This window comes from Bidens hawaiensis, unplaced genomic scaffold (assembly GCF_021521415.1).
Source record: "Bidens hawaiensis isolate Kalapana, Puna unplaced genomic scaffold, B.hawaiensis_p1.1 tig00045122_1, whole genome shotgun sequence".
NCBI classification, from domain to species: Eukaryota; Viridiplantae; Streptophyta; class Magnoliopsida; order Asterales; family Asteraceae; genus Bidens; species Bidens hawaiensis.
The window spans coordinates 8,467-27,723 of record NW_027498014.1 but is presented as its reverse complement, the minus strand read 5'-3'; the positions used below and the strand labels follow the sequence as shown (position 1 = coordinate 27,723).

General features: G+C 36.0%; 1 protein-coding gene across 1 annotated transcript; it reads left to right on the top strand.

Moving 5' to 3' along the window:
* The first annotated feature begins 7,496 nt into the window (after positions 1-7,496).
* Positions 7,497-10,488, top strand: LOC143595420 (uncharacterized). Its single transcript, XM_077074441.1, has 11 exons — positions 7,497-7,616; positions 7,704-7,845; positions 8,545-8,715; positions 8,792-8,947; positions 9,029-9,135; positions 9,224-9,314; positions 9,385-9,526; positions 9,597-9,753; positions 9,839-9,958; positions 10,029-10,155; positions 10,250-10,488. The coding sequence occupies exons 2-11, from the start codon at positions 7,714-7,716 to the stop codon at positions 10,481-10,483; spliced, it is 1,437 nt and encodes a 478-aa protein (XP_076930556.1). The 5' UTR covers positions 7,497-7,616; positions 7,704-7,713; the 3' UTR covers positions 10,484-10,488.
* The last annotated feature ends 8,769 nt before the right edge of the window (positions 10,489-19,257 follow it).

Genomic DNA, 19,257 nt, shown 5'->3' with positions numbered 1-19,257 from the left:
CAGGGTGAAAAGGAAATGTCAAAGGAAGTACTTGTTGTTGAAACCCCAACTCCTCAAGAAGATAAGCCTGATCCTGAAGATGAACTAATTGTTCCTTGGGAGAATGAAGAAATGATAAATATTCTAAGGTGATAAAGCAAAGGGGAATGGATGAAGCCTCTTTTGATGCATTAGAAAAGGAAGATTTGAAACACCTTTTCTACATTCAAAAGGCTGATTGGGAGAAAGCTCTAAGGGAAGGAGAAAACCCTAGAAGCTTTGTGGATGGAAAATTTGTACCTGCTGGTCTGTCAAACAGACCTGGTATGGCAAAAATGTTGCACACTCTTAAAGAACAAGCTGGACAAGATGTAGTTGAACTAGCTAACCTTCCACCTGAGATGGTAGAGGCAATCTACATCAAAACATTCAATCTGGGGCCAAGAAAACCCATGAAGTCTATTCCATTTAGGCCTCCAATATCAAGAAGACATCCACAAGGTGGAAGAGGTGAAGGTGGAAGAGGTGAATCAAGTAGGTCTGCACTACAAAGAACATCAAGACCACAATCAGATGTGGATCTTCCTAGAGAACTCTACTATGATTCTGTATCTGAATGCTTAAGAGTGATTATGGAAAGCAGAAATCTAAGAGAGATAGTTGTGAGAAGTGACTTTTATGAGTATACTCAAGAACAACTAGAAAGAATGGCCACACTTGATGTGTATGATTATAGAGACAGAAACAAGATGGCAGGAAGGCAAATGAATGATCTCTCAAAGTTTTTGAAGAAAGAAGCTGACCAGGAATTCCGGTTCTTAAAAGAAAAGAGAAGTTGGAGAATGATTCAACTTCACAGATCGAAAACGTCAGAGAAGTTATTGAAAATGGACAAAGCTGAACTGTACTACCAAATGAATGTTAGAGACAGGAATCCAGTGTCAAACTTGAATGCATTCTTAAGCCTTGGAAGAAGAATGACACGCCCCAACTACACAGTCCAAAGAAATGGCATCATTACTGAAGTTGAATACAAAGAAAATGTTGACCATTACTTGCTGAAAAACTCTGATGGAAAAGTACCGGGGATAATTAAGAAGGATGAAGACTTGAACTGCTTGCATAATGAAGACCTAATGGATATAAGGGACTTAGTCATACCAGAAGGTGATGCTCATTACCGAGCCCTTGATATCTTTAAAATGAGAGCTGCATCAGTGATAACAAAAAGAAGACAAGCTGCCTACAATGAAAGAAGGAGACAAGATTCATAGAGTAGGATTTGATTTGTAATGTCGTTTGACAGCTTTTCAATATGTAACTGTTTATGTAATTTGATTATGTAACTTTGACTTTAATTTGATGTGTATTTTAATCATGTGTAAGTAACTATAGATGTATTTTGGGTCAGCTGAGGTGTTCCAATCTAGGGGGAGATTGTTGAGTCAAGAAATTGACCTAAGGGGGAGATTGTTAAGTCAAAGACTTGTTCTGTGGAACATATGGAAGATTGGAATCTTCTCAACCTCCTCAGAATTTGCTAAGTATGGATCGGGGCACACCTTATACTTCCGAGCAAGCTTTTACTTAGCCGGGTACGATATTTTGTCTATCGGGCAGGGTTATCTTCTTGAAGTCTTCTTTAGTGGAAATCCGAGTAGGGTTTGCAAATTAGTGTATTACCGGGCAAGGTTCACTAGTTTATGTAAGTACCGTCATGGTGCACTGTATCAAGCAGGTTTGTTCTTCATAGCCAAGTAAAGTTCACTTCCGAGTAAGCTTTAGGCTAACCAAGCTCATGAAGCCAAGTAATTGGAAAACCGGGCAAGGTATTCATTAATAAGTATGGTCCAAGTAGGCTTGATAATTTAATGATATATCTCAAGTATCATCGGGCAAGGTTCAACTCAAGCAAGGAACAGTGCTACCAAGCACACTTTGCTAATAAGCTATTCTCTAGCAAAGGGTTGAAGGGACCATTGAAGAACAAGGTTGCTCGTAAGGGTTTGTCGGGCAAAGTCTGACAAAGTCAAGAAGATTGAAGTCTACCCGGTGAGTATTTTACTTGGTAAAATACTCTTCAAGAAAAGTCTACCCGGAAACTGATCCCAAGCACACTTCTATATTACCAAGTCCTAAAGGATGGCAGAGCATACTCGGAAAGACAAGATTGATGCAAAGCCTACCCGGAAGACTTGTTTTACACTTAGGATTATTTCTGAATATGTAACTTGAATATGTCTTATCATTTAGGGTTTCTAGAAGGAATGACAGCTGTCCAAGGGTGTCAGGCTTATAAAAGGAATAATTAGGGCACACCTGAGGTCAGAGAGACACAACACGAAAAAATAGGCGGCTGAATACGATAATCTTTATTGAGCTACTGCCGTTTTCCTAAAAGAAACCCTAAATCGATTACCTTTTGTATGATGAATATTATATAAATGGAAATCTTTTGAGTGAATCTTGTTTGTGTTTTCTAACTCTGATTATTAATTACAACTACCGGGTTTGTTATTGATTCCTCCTTTAACAAACAGTAATCTTTCTAAATATAGCAACCCGTCATTAACTCTCTTGTCAGCACATTTATTTGTGTGAGTTATGACATGATTTGAGTAAGATCTAGCTGAAATCGGGGACGTGACAGTTTTCTTAAGCTTATAATTTTTAGATTTTATCGTTTCCATTTCTCTAAGCAAGTTATGGTTATGAGATTTGTAAAGATCTAATTTATCAATACAATCTTGAGAACATAAAGAAGAACTTACCTCAGAAGAGATGGGAGAAGTGAATGCCATGAATGCAAATTGAAGTTCCTTGACTTATTCCTCAACAACATTTTCTTCTTCAGACTCCTCAACACGAGCAAAGTTGACAGTTTGATTGTTTATGTTGAGAGAAACCATCTGATTAGACCATGAGAACTGTTGAGCAACCAAACCCCTTTCACCATCAACTGAGCAACCCCTAGCTTCTCCTCTAGCATTACCCATGGGAACTAGCGCCCTTTCCATATTTCCTTCCTTGGCTGGATTAATGCACTCACGAGCAAAATGACCTAGCTCATGACAGTTGTAACATCTCAGAGTGTCCTTGTTAAAACCCACCTTCTGATTATTCGGTATGTTCCAAATGTTTCTTCCGGTTCTCTTAGTAAATTTCTTGTCCCTAAACACTGCCATAGCAATTTTCCAAGAGATATCCATTTCCTCTACATCATCAGGATGAATTTGATCGAGTTCAGCAGCCACTACAGGTTGAACCAAATCTTTCACAAGAAAAGTGTTGTAACATTTCATGAATCCCGCCATTAAAGCAATGTTCTCTTGAGTTTCTTTTGAAATAGTGGGAGTCTGACTGGAATTCTGACTGGGAGAAACACTAGACGATTGAGGCTGAGCATTAACAGTAGAGGATTGACAAGGTTTAGCAAAGAACACTGGTGCAGGTTGTGGTGAGACATCAGAATACTAACCTTGACTCTGAGTGGATTTAAAACATTGAGAAGTTGGCTTGAGGTTGAAATTTCTGTTGTCCCTGAGTAGCTTTGAACATTGAGAAGTTATCTTGTGAGATTAGTGCATTATTGGAAGCAACATTGTAACCAGTTGCACTGTAGGAATTTGCATGATTTATGGCACACTGTTTGTCGTCCATGTCACTTGCTTTGATGATAGCCATGACCTCAGACAGTGTTAACTTTTTGATATACTTCGTCTTCTTAATGACAGCAACATTTATGTCCCAACTTTGAGGTAATGAGTTCACCAACTTATTATTTGTCTCGGCAGCTGTTAAATTGATGCTAGCAGATCTCATCCCAGTCACAAGAGCTATGAACCTCTGAAGCTGAGTTTCTAATGACTCTCCCAGAACATGATTAAACATATTAAATTTTTGTCGTAGTAGATCTTAACGACTTCTTTTCATGTCCTCATTTCCTTCATACACTTCAATCAGTGCTTCCCACAGTTCCTTAGCGGATTGAAATTCTCTAAATCCCAGGGAAATCTCAGGTGAGAGTGCCATAGTCAAGGTTGAAAGTGTCTTTTCATCCTCTTCTACTTTAGCAAGATCATCATCATCATACATATCAATAGGCTTCACAACAATTTCAGTAGAGTTCTCACGTTGATAAGTAATGGCTTGTGGACCCCTGACTATGCTTCTCCATATTTTGGCATCTTTCATCTTAACATACTTCTCGAAACGAAACTTCCACTCACTAAACCCCTCATGAGACAGCAGACGGGGCACGCGAGTAGTAGTCCCCATTATGGAGTCTAGTTCTTGATGAAGTGAAGCATTGGATGACCTATTACTATTAATTAATTGATCCATTTTAGTTTATTCAGTCCGAAAACAATTTTAAGTCCAGAAAACTCTAAAGTCCAATACAGAAGGCCCAAATCTGATGGATCAGGCCCAACTATGTTCACAGTTTGCGTTGACCGAGAACCAAAATTGTTGACCGAGAACTGAATGCTTTGACAGAGAACCAAGGTTGTTGACCGAGAACTAGGGAATGTTGACCGAGAACTAAGGATCTTGACCGAGAACCAAGGATTTTGACCGAGTAATTCCTTGGCCATGGTTTGATTAATACCTGTATCTTGTGTAAAACCAAGGTTAGTGTCTAAAGATACATGATTATAAAGGTTACCTCTTTGTTGATTAAAGGATCGTATCCCAGAAGAGTATCCAGGATATGATGCATCAACCATGACAGACGGTCCACCGGAAGCAATAGTCTGCATAGGGATAAAGTCTCCCTCATGAACCTCCGATGACCTTTGATGTTGAACTCCCGAGGATACTTGACTCTGCATGAATGATCCTTATGGCTGATAGTAGGAGGATCCTCGGTGAAACAATCCTAAGGATCCTAGTTGAAGGATGGATGATCCTTGTTGAAAGCTCGAGGATCCTTGAGTGTGCTAACCCATGGATCCTTTATGGAAGATCGAGTATCCTTGAGCATGTTGACCCATGGATCCTGGTTGAAGGATAGAGGATCCGGGTTGAAAGATCTATGATCCTTGTGGAAGGATGAAGGATCCTTGAGCATGTTGAGCCATGGATCTTGGAGTGGTGAAATCCAGCACCCTAGGCATCAAGGGAGTCTGATCCTCTACTGGCCTTTTTTGTTTTCTTGAGATCTTCAATCTCGCGTACAACCCTCTGATTGGTTTTGTTTCGCTGCTCCATGTATGCCTTTACCTGTGAAAACATAGTAGAAACATCATTGTTAGAAGTTATCACAGAAGTGGCAACAGAGGACTTTGAGCCTTGGAAGACTGAAGTTTGCATCTTGCTCTCAGCAGCGTTGTTCCTCCGTACTCCCGCGAGTGGAGGAGGCATCGGCAATGAAGCTTTTGATGAGAGAGAAAGTGATTAAGGCATGGTAGTTGAAGTAGATGTTTGTTGAGAGGTCATTGGTAATGGTATAGGTTGAAAAAAGTTGAAAATTGATGCGCTAGATTGTTTTGGTCAAAAATTGGTTTAAGGATAATGTGACCAAATATGATTTTGTGAGGTAGAGTGCTTGTACAATAATGATGAATATGTAGCTAACATAAGGATGTACATAGGGATTTGTTACGAGAAAAAGCATTGATCGAATAATGGTCGCCGGCACAAAAACCCCGGGTGATGACAAATGTCTATCATCACTATATTAATCAAAAAAAGTGTTACAAGGTTGGAGATTATGACTGGTGAATACAATGAATTTAAGTGTACATGTATATTGCTAAGGTAATCTCTGCGTATTGTATATGGCGTGTGTTGTGTATTCCTAGCTGATCATAACTCGGTTTAAATATACAAAATAACAAACTATAATTCCTAAAAATCCTCCACTCTTCCAAAAGATACGTTGCACTCCTTTTGGTCACGTGCCACTTCCCATGGACTGCGAATTAATAGGTAGACCAGGTCTCTAGCCATTATACCTGTTTAACATAACACCATGCAAAGAGAACAACCGTTAGTAAACAATTAGTACAGGGGATCCTTGATCCTGATACAATCTGGAACACGTATTAAGGATAATTGATCCAGAAGCCACGTAAGGATAGCATATCCTCTACACAAAATATATATGCTTGACAATTTCCTCCAAACTAATCTTAACCATCAAATTCCAAAATCAAACTTTCTATTATAATGTAGGGTTAAGGGGACAAATATGAGAATAATGAAAATGATTTATAGCCATACAAAAAAACCCTTAAAAGAAAATTAAAAAATCATAACTCAAAATTTAATAAAAAAAACGAAAAAGTAAAAACATAAAAATGTTTCCACCGTCTTCCTTGTAGAAAAAAAACTCAACGTTGAGGGAAAAAGATCGTTGTGTCTTTTTGTTTATCATTGTGTTCAGTATTTATTTTCGTCTATGATTATGTATTTTTTCCTTGACATTGTGTGTTTTTTTCTTGATGTTGTGTTATAATACTCAAATTGTGTTCTATTTTGTCCGAGATTGTTATATATTTTGCGATCGATTGTGTCATTTGTTCATTTTTGTCATTGCTTCTTTGATCTTGGTGTTGTTTTTTTTAAACGAAAATAACGGAGGAAACATTTGAGTTTGAAGTAACCGGAAGGAAAGTGTTGGGTTATGGTAAGTGATTAGTTTCCTAGGGTGGGTTTGGTGATCTGCAAATGATCCGGACGTAGCAGCGGGAAATCATCTGGACCGACCGACGGGCAACTGCAATTTGATGGGAATTCGGAGGGGCTTAACAAGTGTCATCTGCTGCTGCACCTGCTCTTCTGGTAACAACACCAACCATTTACCCTACCCTGCCCTTTATCAATCACGCTATCTCTTTACAGGCATTAGGTTTCATTACCATCTTAATACATCCCATTATTATTATTATTATTATTGGTCAGGGGATCATCACGGAACAATGTCATCGTCATCATCATCCACATCCACTGGTGTCCAGTTGTTGATTAAAGATCACCATGTATGTAATTCATCTCTCTGTTTTTCTAATACAAGATTCCTATGAATACATCTCTATGTATAGGTGGTGATTGATAATGGCATACTGCAACTCACATTATCAAGAAGGTAATAGAGGGTAAGTTTTAATTCAAATATATTTACTTTACTGTCATTATTTATTTTATTTTAAATTATTTATTATGCAGGTATTGGGATGTTGTGTGGAGTGCTCTAGATGACTCTGGGAGAAAAGGAGTATTTGAAGTGTAACTTACTTGTTAAAATAAAATAACAATATACACATAACATGCACCAGAAAACCAATAATGATAACTACTATTCCCTTGCAGGATCAACGCAACAAGCTTTAAGGTTATAGTGGAAACACAAGAACAAGTAGAAGTCTCTTTTTCAAGACCATGGGATCCTTCCTTAAAAGGAAAACTTGCTCCTATAAACATAGACAAAAGGTTAATTTTTATTTTCCCATTTCATGATAATATATACATACATACAATCATGGATTCTATATATATGATTCTTTTAGGTTTGTGGTGCTTCGTGGTTCTTCTGGTTTCTATACATATGCCATTTATGAACACCTGGGTTCTGAAGATTGGCAACCTTTCAGCCTTGGCGAAACACGAATTGCATTCAAACTACGAAAAGACAAGTAAGCTAGCTTTTATTAGTCTTGTGTTAGCACATCAGTTTTCTATGTACCATGAACTTAGTGAGTTGTACTTGTACCTTTGGATAGGTTTCACTACATGGCAGTAGCAGATGATAGAAGACGATTCATGCCCCTGCCAGATGACCGATTAGCAGGACGAGCCCAACCCCTTGCGTTTCAAGAAGCCGTTTCATTAGTTAACCCAGTTGCACCTGAATTCAAAGGAGAGGTACGCTTAATTGCATTATTAGAAGAGAAAATTGCACGAATGGTCCCTGTGGTTTGTCCATATTGCAAGTTTTATCTCTCCATATGTAAAATTGCAAACTAGTCCAATTTTTTGTGAGAGGGTTGCACTTTTAGTCCCCACCGTTAATATTAGTTATTAGTTTTTAATAGAAAAGTGATGCCACATGCAATTCGTGTGAGGGTAATCGTATCTTTTCTAATTTGGAACCAAAAAAATAATCTTTCAATCGATGGTGTGGTGAAGTCGATGTGAGGATTTCTGCATTTAGAAAAGGTGTTTTATCAGGGTTCCAAATTTGAAAAGACACAATTATCCTCACATGAATGGCAGATGACATCACTTTTCTATTAAAAAAACTAAGATTAATGGTGGGAACTAAACGTGCAACCCTCTTACAAATGTTTGGATCAAGTTTGCAGTTTTTAAAAAATGGGAGACAAACTTCCAGTATGGTCCAGACACATGGACCATTTGTGCAATTTCTCTTAAAAAGAATCTTGGTCATTAGTTTGATGTTGTTTTTGTGGCTGTATTTAATATATTAATTATTCATGAAGTTCAAAGTAATTTGGTAAAAAGTTGTTGTGAGGTTCAACCCAATATAACACAGACTAGGAAAGCATATGCTACACGTTTTCTGCAATGTTTTGATTGGTCCTAGGTTTCATACTTGTGTAGGTGGACGACAAGTATCAGTATACTTGTGAGAACAAAGATCTCATGGTACATGGGTGGATATCACATGAGCCGGCGGTTGGATTTTGGCAAATTACGCCCAGCAATGAGTTCAGAAGTGGTGGGCCCCTAAAGCAGAACCTATGCTCCCATGTGGGTCCCACTTGCTTAGCTGTAAGTAAACCTTACCATCTTCTCAATCATCGCATACTCATAGTAAAGGACCATTTTTAATATTTTACAATGACAGGTTTTTGTTGGTGCTCATTATGCTGGTGATGATCAAGTTCCAAAGTTTGGGCAGGGCGAGCCATGGAAAAAGGTGTTTGGGCCCATTTTTATTTATCTAAATTCAACTGTTGGTGGTCAAGATCCTCTTACTCTTTGGGATGATGCTAAAAGACAGGTTGAGTGAGGAGGTAGAAATATGTTCTAATATTTGTATGATGCAAGTATTATTGATTTACGTCAGTTTCAATTATCCCAGATGGTGGTTGAGGTAAATAGCTGGCCTTATAGCTTTCCAGCGTCCGAGGATTTTCCAAAATCACATGAACGAGGAAATGTTAGCGGTAAATTACTTGTTCGTGACAGGTAACTCGAGTTTTAGACTTTGCTTAATCGTCTCTTTGTAGCTGTTAGATTTACAATTTGACCAACATTGAAATCGTATTTGTTTCAGATACATTGACAATGATGATATACCAGCGAATGGTGCATATGTAGGGTTAGCTCCACCAGGAGATGTTGGATCATGGCAAAGAGAATGCAAGGTGATAGCCCTAATTTTGTTGGTAAAATAAAAAAAAACGTGTATCTAATTGAGTGGGATGTGTGAAACAGGACTATCAGTTTTGGAGTGAAGCGGATTGCAATGGAGGTTTCTCTATTAACAGTGTAAGATGCGGAGAATATAATTTGTATGCGTGGGTCCCTGGTTTTCTTGGCGACTACAAATATCATCTTCCCATTACCATCACTGCAGGTTTCAAACTACTTTTTCAATCATATTCATCCTCATCTTAGTTGTTGCTAATTTGTATCTTAAATCGTAGGCTGTGATATTAATGTGGGGGATTTGGTGTATGAGCCTCCAAGAGACGGTCCTACCTTGTGGGAAATAGGGATCCCAGACCGGTCTGCTGCAGAGTTCCATGTCCCCGACCCTGACCCAAAATATGTCAACCAACTTTTTGTCAATAATCCCAAGAGGTTTGGTTTGCTTTTATTTTTATTTTACAACTCACCAAGTTGGTGGTTTTCTAATGTCTCCGGGTTTTTGGTTGCTTTGTATCAGCAACTTTAGGCAGTATGGGTTATGGGAAAGATACGGTGAGTTGTACCCTGATGGTGATTTGGTGTTCACAGTTGGAGTTAGTGATTATCGAAAAGATTGGTTCTATGCTCAAGTTCCAAGGTACAACTACCATTGCATTAGTAACCATTACAAAAATTTTGATATAGCAAAATGTCTGTGACATTTGCAGGAGAAAAGAAGACAATTCGTATGAAGGAACGACGTGGCAAATAAAGTTTGGACTTGAGAATGTACAGCGTGCTGCTACTTATAAGTTAAGAATGGCACTGGCCGGGGCAACTCTTGCAGAAGTACAGGTACGTAATTAGTATTAGCAGTAGCAGTACAAGCTAGTTAAAACTTGACCCGAATTAATAGGTTTTATTACATATATTTTTATGCTTATTATAGGTTCGAGTGAATGATCCAAACAAAGCTCGGCCAATATTTACAACAGGTTTGATAGGACGGGACAATGCGATTGCAAGACATGGGATTCATGGTCTATACTGGCTATACCACATAGACATTTCTGGCTCCTTACTCGTTGAAGGAGAAAACATTATTTATCTTAAACCACCACGGAACCAAAGCCCGTTTCAAGGCATTTTGTATGATTACATACGCTTAGAAGCTCCCGCCTAGTATGCTGGATGTTATCAAAGTTGTTTCGCCATTTAGTTTATATATACACACACACACACACACACACACACACACACACACACACACACACACACACACACGTATAAGTGAGACCCTGGTTACTCTTTTTGGTATTTTGTAATACAATATAAAGTTTCATTAAATTTGATTCTAGGACGTGCTTAATTGATTATTTTTATGTATGATTTGATAAAAAATTTATTATGATTGTTTTCTCCATCATGACAAGCGAAATTGATATCGTCCAGACAACATCGGTAACTGGACAACATTGGCAACGATACCAAGGGTATAACTTAGATAAAAACAAAGTTGAATTCGTAGTAGTGCTTTTTTTTTTACATAAGATGTAGCAAGTACCGGTAACAGTATCGTAGCGAATTGAACCGATTATGGCCAAACATCGGTAATGGTAAAAGTATTCGTTTTATGGTTAATGTAAAACATATGTCGGAATCCCCTTAGGCATCTCTCTTTTTGTTGCTATACCACATGTCGGTATCGCACCGCTACTGTCACGAACCAACACCGACCGAAAGTTTGTTGCAAAGCGTGGGAACCCACTTGTTAAAAGTATAGAGCAAATAGTTATTTGTATTTACATACTATCCATTTCATAACATAAACATCTAAATCAACCATTTCAAAGGCAAACAAATATCCAGTTTTATTAACTCGTGAAAATTAGGAGATGACAGTCTGCATCATCCAGAACAATAAATCATCATATTAGTTACACCTCATATTTCTAAATTCCTCTAAAAATGCTCATTTTCTTTACAACAACAAACATATACAAATTGTTCAGTTATCACATACTTCTTCAATTAATTTCTGTCAAGTCAAATTTCATAAGTTACTATTTATATTTTCTATATATATTCAAATAATATACTTTAAATTTGAATAGAAATTTAGAAAATAAAATCATAAATATACATTAAAATTAAAAATAACGTTACATACTATTTTTTTTTCCAACGACTGTGTATTCCAATGGTTACAACCACTAGCTTGTTCTTCTGGTAAAGGTACATGTCTTACAACCAAAACGCATGAGGTAAAAGAGGTCAAAATATATTAGTTATTTTAAAAAAAACTGTATTCCAATGGTTATATTTTCAACGCCTATAAATATGCGACTTGCATCTTCACTTATTTCCGTCTATAGTTTGTGCTCATGGCAAATCGACAAAACATTAATCTTCACGTTCATGTTCACATGCATGTTAAACTGCCTAATGTTGTAAACTGTGGGATGATGATGATTGCTTTGACTGGAATATGACTTCCAATTAGGGCTGTTCACGAGCCGAGCCGAACCGAGCGAAGGGTTGCTCGTTGCTTGGCTCGTTTACAACCGAACCGAACCGAGCGACTGAAATTCGAACTGAGCGAAAATCGAATCGAGCATTTTTCGATCGAACATCGAGCGATTTCGAGCATTAATTATTTATTTTTCACTTTAAAAAAATCAATAAGAAACAAATTTAAATGTTGTAAATAATAAATTTTATCAATAAATTAGTAGTTTTTAGACAAACATGTAATATATTGTAATTTTTTATTATAAATAAGTTTAGAGTGAAATATAATGATCATGTAAACAAACTTTTAGTTTTCTAAAAACTTGAATTGAACAAATAAAACTATAAAATTAACTGAATATGAAAAATTTTAAGGGGTAAAAATAATTGTAAGCTTATATTTATGTGTTTTGTCTATATATTTATATATTTGTTCGTATATAATTATATATAAAATAAATTAAAAATATTCGAGCCGAGTCGAACCGAGCATACCCTTGCTCGTTGCTTGGCTCGTTTACAAACCGAACCGAGCAGAACGCCTCGTTTCCAATCGAGCGAAAAAACGGGCGAGCATTTTCCGAGCAATTTTCGAGCGAGCGGTGAGCGAGTTCGAGCGTCGAGCGGTTTGGACGGCCCTACTTCCAATCAGGTAATCTATCCCTAAATAAAAGCCCAAAGCATAATCATATTGAATTTATAATTTCTAAGTTTACAATTTATTTATTTCATTATATGTTAGTGTAAGATCTAATTTTTTTCTTTTTCACGAATAAAAAGTTTTTTAATTTATAACATTTAAGCAAAATAGTATCTTCATTATCAATTGCTCTTTTGGAAAAAAAATAAAAATAATTTGGAGATTGGTAAGACGAAAAAAATGTGTATGAAGAAAGAGATAAAGATGACTTCTCGCATTTCTCATTGTAACTTGATTTCTCGAATGAGCTATACACACACACACACTCACACACTATATTAAAATACATATAAGAAGGATAGAATGTTAATTTTACCAAAACTCTTAAAATTAAGAGTTTTACAAATTGGCAAGCACAATGTACAACCTCAAAGCTCTCAAAGCGTAAAGCAAAGATTCAAATTTCAAATGTCATTTGCAATCCAATTCAGCCTCTCTCTCTCTCAATTCACGTTTTTTTCCAGTTTTTATAGTTTTAGTTAAGTTTTTTGTTAACATGAGTTTGATTTCGTGTTTTAGCCTCGAGACGAGATCGATCCTTACATATTGATATTATACATCAATCGTCGTGGAAAGTATGTACTTATTTTAGTTTTTTCGGTTTGTTTTCGTTTGTTATGTTTTCACACTTATTGTGACATTCGTCAATTTCGGGTCATAATTGTATTTGTTTTTGTATTCGTTTTTCATGTAAACCGATCCGTTTTGTAAACCGTAACCTTTGATATAATCAAAAGTATGGATTTTATGTTACAATAATGTTTTATACTTGTTGAGTCTCAAAAACATCATTTTCGGTTCTTAAAATGCCTTAAATACGCTTAAAACCAACTCCGGGGGCCAAATCTGTCATATTTGAAAAGTTTGATGATGCTGGCGCCCACCCCATAGCGTGGCGCGATAGGGGTGGCCAAGCCACATCGTGTGGCGCGACCACCATCAGGTGCAACAGCCCATTTTCTTGTTTGTTTGTGTTTTGTCTTGATCCCTTTTGCTTACAAACTCTTGTTATTATCACACATACTTGACCCTGATCATTACCCTATATAAACATCATCAGTACCTTCATTTCTTCCCTGCTACAACTCCATAATCTCTCTCAAAATCAAAGATCTCAAGGTTATTTTCTTGTGTTCTTGAAGGTTTGACTTTCAAAAGTCAAAATGAGTAAAGTCTTTCATTTTATTTAACTTGCTAACTCTTATTAATACTTGAATATGGTTATACAACAAATATATAATATACACCCCTTGTAACCTTTGGTGGTCACTTTCTCGGTCTCGGTCGGTGGAGTGTCAGGCCTCGTAAGGCAAGGCTTCATGGATGACTTTCGTAGTCCTTGATATATATATATATATATATATATATATATATATATATATATATATATTTATATATAGGGAGAGGATCATGAGAGAACTCCATTTTATGGAGAGAACTAGAGAACTAATAATGAAGTATTTTTAATTTAATTAAAAAAAATATTTTTAAAATATTTTTTCTTTCATCCTTCTTATATGTTGTTATTCTTCACAAAAAAAAAAATTAAAAAAAAATAAAAAAAATAAAAAAAATTAACGAGTAATGCATATATGCAATACACCGACTTTTTTTATAATGCATATGTGCAATAGTGTGCATTTTGATATTTGAAATAATGTTGAATAGCATATATATAGTTGTTTGTATTGTTTATTTGCAATAGTGTTATATTATATACAAAAACTAAAAAAATGGATATAGTGCATATGTGCATTAGTGTTGTATTACATATATGCGATAATGTATTTTGCATACAATTTTTAGTGTCATATTTGCATATATTCAATTGTGTGTATTGGATAATGCAATTGTGTTGTATTATATGCAATAAAACACTATTGTATATATGCAATAGGCATTAGTGCACATATGCACTACAATACTACACCGGCAGTTTTTTTTTAGTATCAATATCATCTTATTAGAATGAGAAAAGAAAAAAAAAATCACAAAATAATTTTTTTAAAAATAGTTAAAAGATAATTCTTTACTAGTTCTCTAGTTCTCTCTTAAAGATGAGTTCTCTCTAGATCCCACCCCTATATATATATACACTTACATAAATTGTTTATGCATATTAACCATGCTTAACTTATGCTCATTTTAGTTTGTTTATCATATTTATGAAGTTCTATGGTTATGGGTTTAAAGAGACTAGCCTCGGTTTAACCGTAAAAAGCTCTAAACCGTAAACCGAACTTGTTTGCTGGTTTGTTAAATAATTGTTTAAACATGCTTATTGTTATATTTAAGTTGCTAAAATCATTTTATAAGTTCTATGGTTATGGGTTTGTAGAATCATACCTCGGTCTTAACCCGAAACAAGATCCAAACCGAAAACCAAACTTTCGTTTAAAGACTTTATTGTTAACTTTTTGGGTAGTAAAACTTAAGTATTATCATTTATAAGTTATTATACAAGTTCTTTGATATTTGGGCATGTGGCAACCATCCATGAACTTATTGTGAGATGGAAACCGAACTAAACCGATTATCACTTGCTTAAGACACACAAGTGTGTTTCTAGCTATCAAGAGTTATATATTTATTTAAAAATAGTTTATAAACTTATTTAAAATATTTTCTCAATGTACTTGGGATGTTGAGTCCAACTTGATCTTATAACAAAGTTTGAACCGACAAAACCGAAAACTCGCTTAACGGACATTGTTAGTTCTAAAACAATAGAACTACATTTGGTTAAGTCTTCTTAAATTTTAATTGGTTATCTCATAACATTTATTATTTTGGAAAGTTGACTTTGGGTTTGACCAGTTATCAAGACCCGAACCAACAACCCGAACACTCATTAAAACCCGTTTTAGTATCTGTATTATAAAGGGACTTGCATTCTTGCGTTTTTACCCACCTTATTTCTTAACATAGGTTGAGTAAATATTAAGGCTATATACTTTAACCCGGTTTTGAGCAAACTTATATGTTAAAGGACTATTTCTATAAATTTCTTAAATAGTTACATTTTAAACCTTAAACTTTAATTGTTTACATTTCTTGTCTTGTATTTTAAAGTTTTCCTAAAACAACCTTTCTAATTCAAGGCTTTTTCTTTATATTTAGGCTTTGCTCGTTAAACCCCGTCCTTCAGATTTCTCGTCTTTTACCGATCAAGTTTTATACTTGAATGTGAGTACTTTCATTCCCCATTTTCCATCTTTTCGTTTTGGGGGTGATATTACATATCTTATTCAAACTAAATGTTTTATACTTGAGTTTTAAACCACAAACTTTATTGTATACTTTACTTAAATAAATGCTCGATTTGGTGTTCCATGCTTACATGCTTATATGCTAATGTGTTTACCGCTTTTGGAGGGTTGATTCACAAATCCTAAGCTATTTGGTATTCTCTTATAGGAAGGTGTCGTTAATGTATTCTTATTAACAATTTCATACAAAATCCTAGACTATTTGGTATTCTCTTATAGCAAGGTGTTGCTAATGTATTCTTATTAGCGATTTCATTTATCCTAATTGTTTCTATTATTTTTCGTTTAGTATACAAGATTGTGGCATTTCTTATTATATACATATTTGTTCAAAACTATGAATTTCTCACCAACCTTTGTGTTGATAAACTTTATTTATGCAATGTTATAGGTTTGACTTTTGGTTGACTCGAGATCGTAGAGAAATGTTATCAAGACCTTTAGCATATTAGCAAAATGAACAATATATTAAATGCTATATTTTGTTATGATTATCTTGTGAACAAGTATGTTTTGTGACTTTATGATGTTATGAAATTAAATGAGTTGTTTATAATTGTCACTTTAAATGGTGTCATGTGTTCATGGGCAATCCGTTGCACCCAGGCTTGTTCCGCCGCCTTTGGTCGGGGTGTGACAGATTGGTATCAAATCCATGACTATAGGATAGGTGGTTAGACGTAACGACCTAGTATGGTTATGCCTTAGGGTCCTATACGTGTTTACTCTACTTGATTGCTTATTTCGCTTATTTATTTACAAACTCATTAATTCAAACAAGATCATAAATGTACACATACACACACTTTCATAGTATTCCAAGGTATCCTTACCTTAAAACGCAAAAAATAGATTTTTATTGTGTTTTATGGATTACAAGCTTAAATTGGATCCCGTTATTTAAAATCCCTTAAAAGTTGCATTTATATCGGGTTTGTAGCCATCATAGAGAGTGAGACACTATGAAACGACCATTTGACAAAAAGATTCCAAGAATCGAACGCGATTTACTTACCTGGGATGGTTGAATTGTAGTGCTCGTTTTCTAGGCCAACGAACCGTGTTATACATGTCAGTACTTTAAGTTGTCGAATGCGAGCGTTCAGGTCGCCATCCAAATGTTGGTGTTGAAAAATGAAAGCCCTGGTGGTACGTGGACTAATGTTTTAACATCTCGTTGTATCTCCATTTTTATTATGTGTTATTATCGTTATTTGAGTCGAAAACATGAAAAAGACGTGGTGGTACGTGCACATGTTTAGACTCCAACATGGTGTTTTATGAAGGTTTGAGTGTCGGAATATCAAATCATGGTGGTTCATGTACGATTTTCCGACTCTACAAATGTCAAAATCTCAAAATTTCAAGATACAACTTCTCAAAATCATTTACGTTTGTTTTGGATTTTTATTTATATACAAAGTTTTATATTTTACTTAACACTAACATCTCCTCCTCACTAACTCTAGGAATTCACAATCAAACTTAAAAATTTATTTTATTTTATACACCCTCATATTCATTTCTTTTTACCTCAAACTTATTTCATTTCATTATAATTTTTAGAATGCCTCCAATTAGTCGCCACCCACGCAAGAACTCCAACCGACGCATGGCTACTTTCGTCCTCAAACAAATGGCCGTGGTGATTCCCGAACTTATAACCCAAATCCAAGTTACCCAACATCCTCCACCCGTTGTGAACCCAAACCCGCATCCTACTTGTATAAGCAATTCACTAGTGCTAACCCAACCAAGTTCTTTGGAACAAACTATGCGATTACTTTGTTCCAATGGTTTGAATCGATGGAGAGTGTGTTTCGACATAGCGAGTGCCCTGATGCGAAAAAGACAAATTTCGCTTCGAGCATGTTTAAGAAAACGGCTCTTACATGGTGGGGTAGTGTCATGCATGTAACATCCTACTTTTGGTTATAATAAATAAATGAAATTTCGTTTATTAAATAAAGTGTCGTGTGTCGGTTTAGATAAATAAACTATATGATGATGGGCTTGGACTTTAAAGATGGAACAAGAGATGGAATGAGCCTTAGGTCCATGGGCTTAAGGAAGTATAAATACCCCTTAAACCCTAAACCTTTCCATTTTTATCCATCTCTACACCATAGCCTACACCATCAAAACACACACACTAACACCATCCTATATCCCGACTCAAGATCTGAAGGCGAAAACCCGAGCTTGTTGGTGCTAGAACGTTATAACGAACCGAACCTACATCAAGACCAACTCGTGTTACCGAAATGACCCGTTTGAGGTACGTTTTGTAATTAGAAATCGTTCATTTAGGTCCGGATTCATTTAGATAATCTTAGATCTGTATACATATGGTAAAACGAATCTAACGTGATAATTCTTGCTGAAAACCATTAACAATTGGTAGGTTAATTGCTAGCCTAAAGAACCCGTAATATAGATGCCTAAATCGTACCCTCTAAAACCCGATTTTTGAATGAATGGATGGCTAGGGTTTGTTGGCGCTGGTATGGCGAATCCAACGGTACCAGAATCGTGATGTTTCGTTAAGAAACGAAGGTTTAGTTGCAGATCTAAGTTATGTTGACTGTATGGTGTTCTTGACAATTTTGACTTTGACCCTGGGTCAAAGTCTGGATAAGACTGATACAATTCGTTATGGTAAGATAACGAATTAGTTCATCAATTCGTTATGCCCAGATAACGAATTAGTTCGACCATTCGTTAAGACAAGATAACGAATTAGCTCATCCAGTTCGTTACGTCAGATAACGAATTAGGCAACGAAATAGGATAGCGAACCAGATAACGAATCAGGTGATTCGTTACTCACCATTTCGTTACGATTAAGATAACGAATTAAGTAATGAACAGATGACGAATTGGAATGACGAATCAGATGATGATAAGGGACGAATCAGGATAACGAATTATGGAAGATTACATAATGAATCAGAGGCAATTCGCTATAACGAATTAGAAAATAATTTAAAATCCTAATGGAAAATGTGTTAAGACAGTTAATGAATATAAAATTTTTTCCAAGCTGACCTGGCAGCTTAACCCCAGCCAGGGGTAGGGGCTGCCGCCCCTAGAACCCTGCTGCCAAGGGCGCTGCCCCCGGACCCGCGTTTGTTGTATGTTATAATTAAGCTATATATACGATATGAGTGGTAATAGTTAATTAATACCTGTAATCGTTATACAGTTAGTCGTGCACAACTGAGGAAAGAGATTATAATTAACGGTGAACGTAACCGCATTCAGGTGAGTTTCTAGCCCCATTTCCTTGTTAGGTTTTCTGGGCTGTGTGCATACTCGATGTGATAGTTAATACCCTTACCATAGATGGTAAATGTATCCCATGTATGATTTATGTGTTAGATATTATGTTATTTATGTGAATGAAAGCTTGTCGGTACATGAACGATCTTCGGATATTTCACGTATCGACAAGGGAGGTATGTATATGAAAGATGG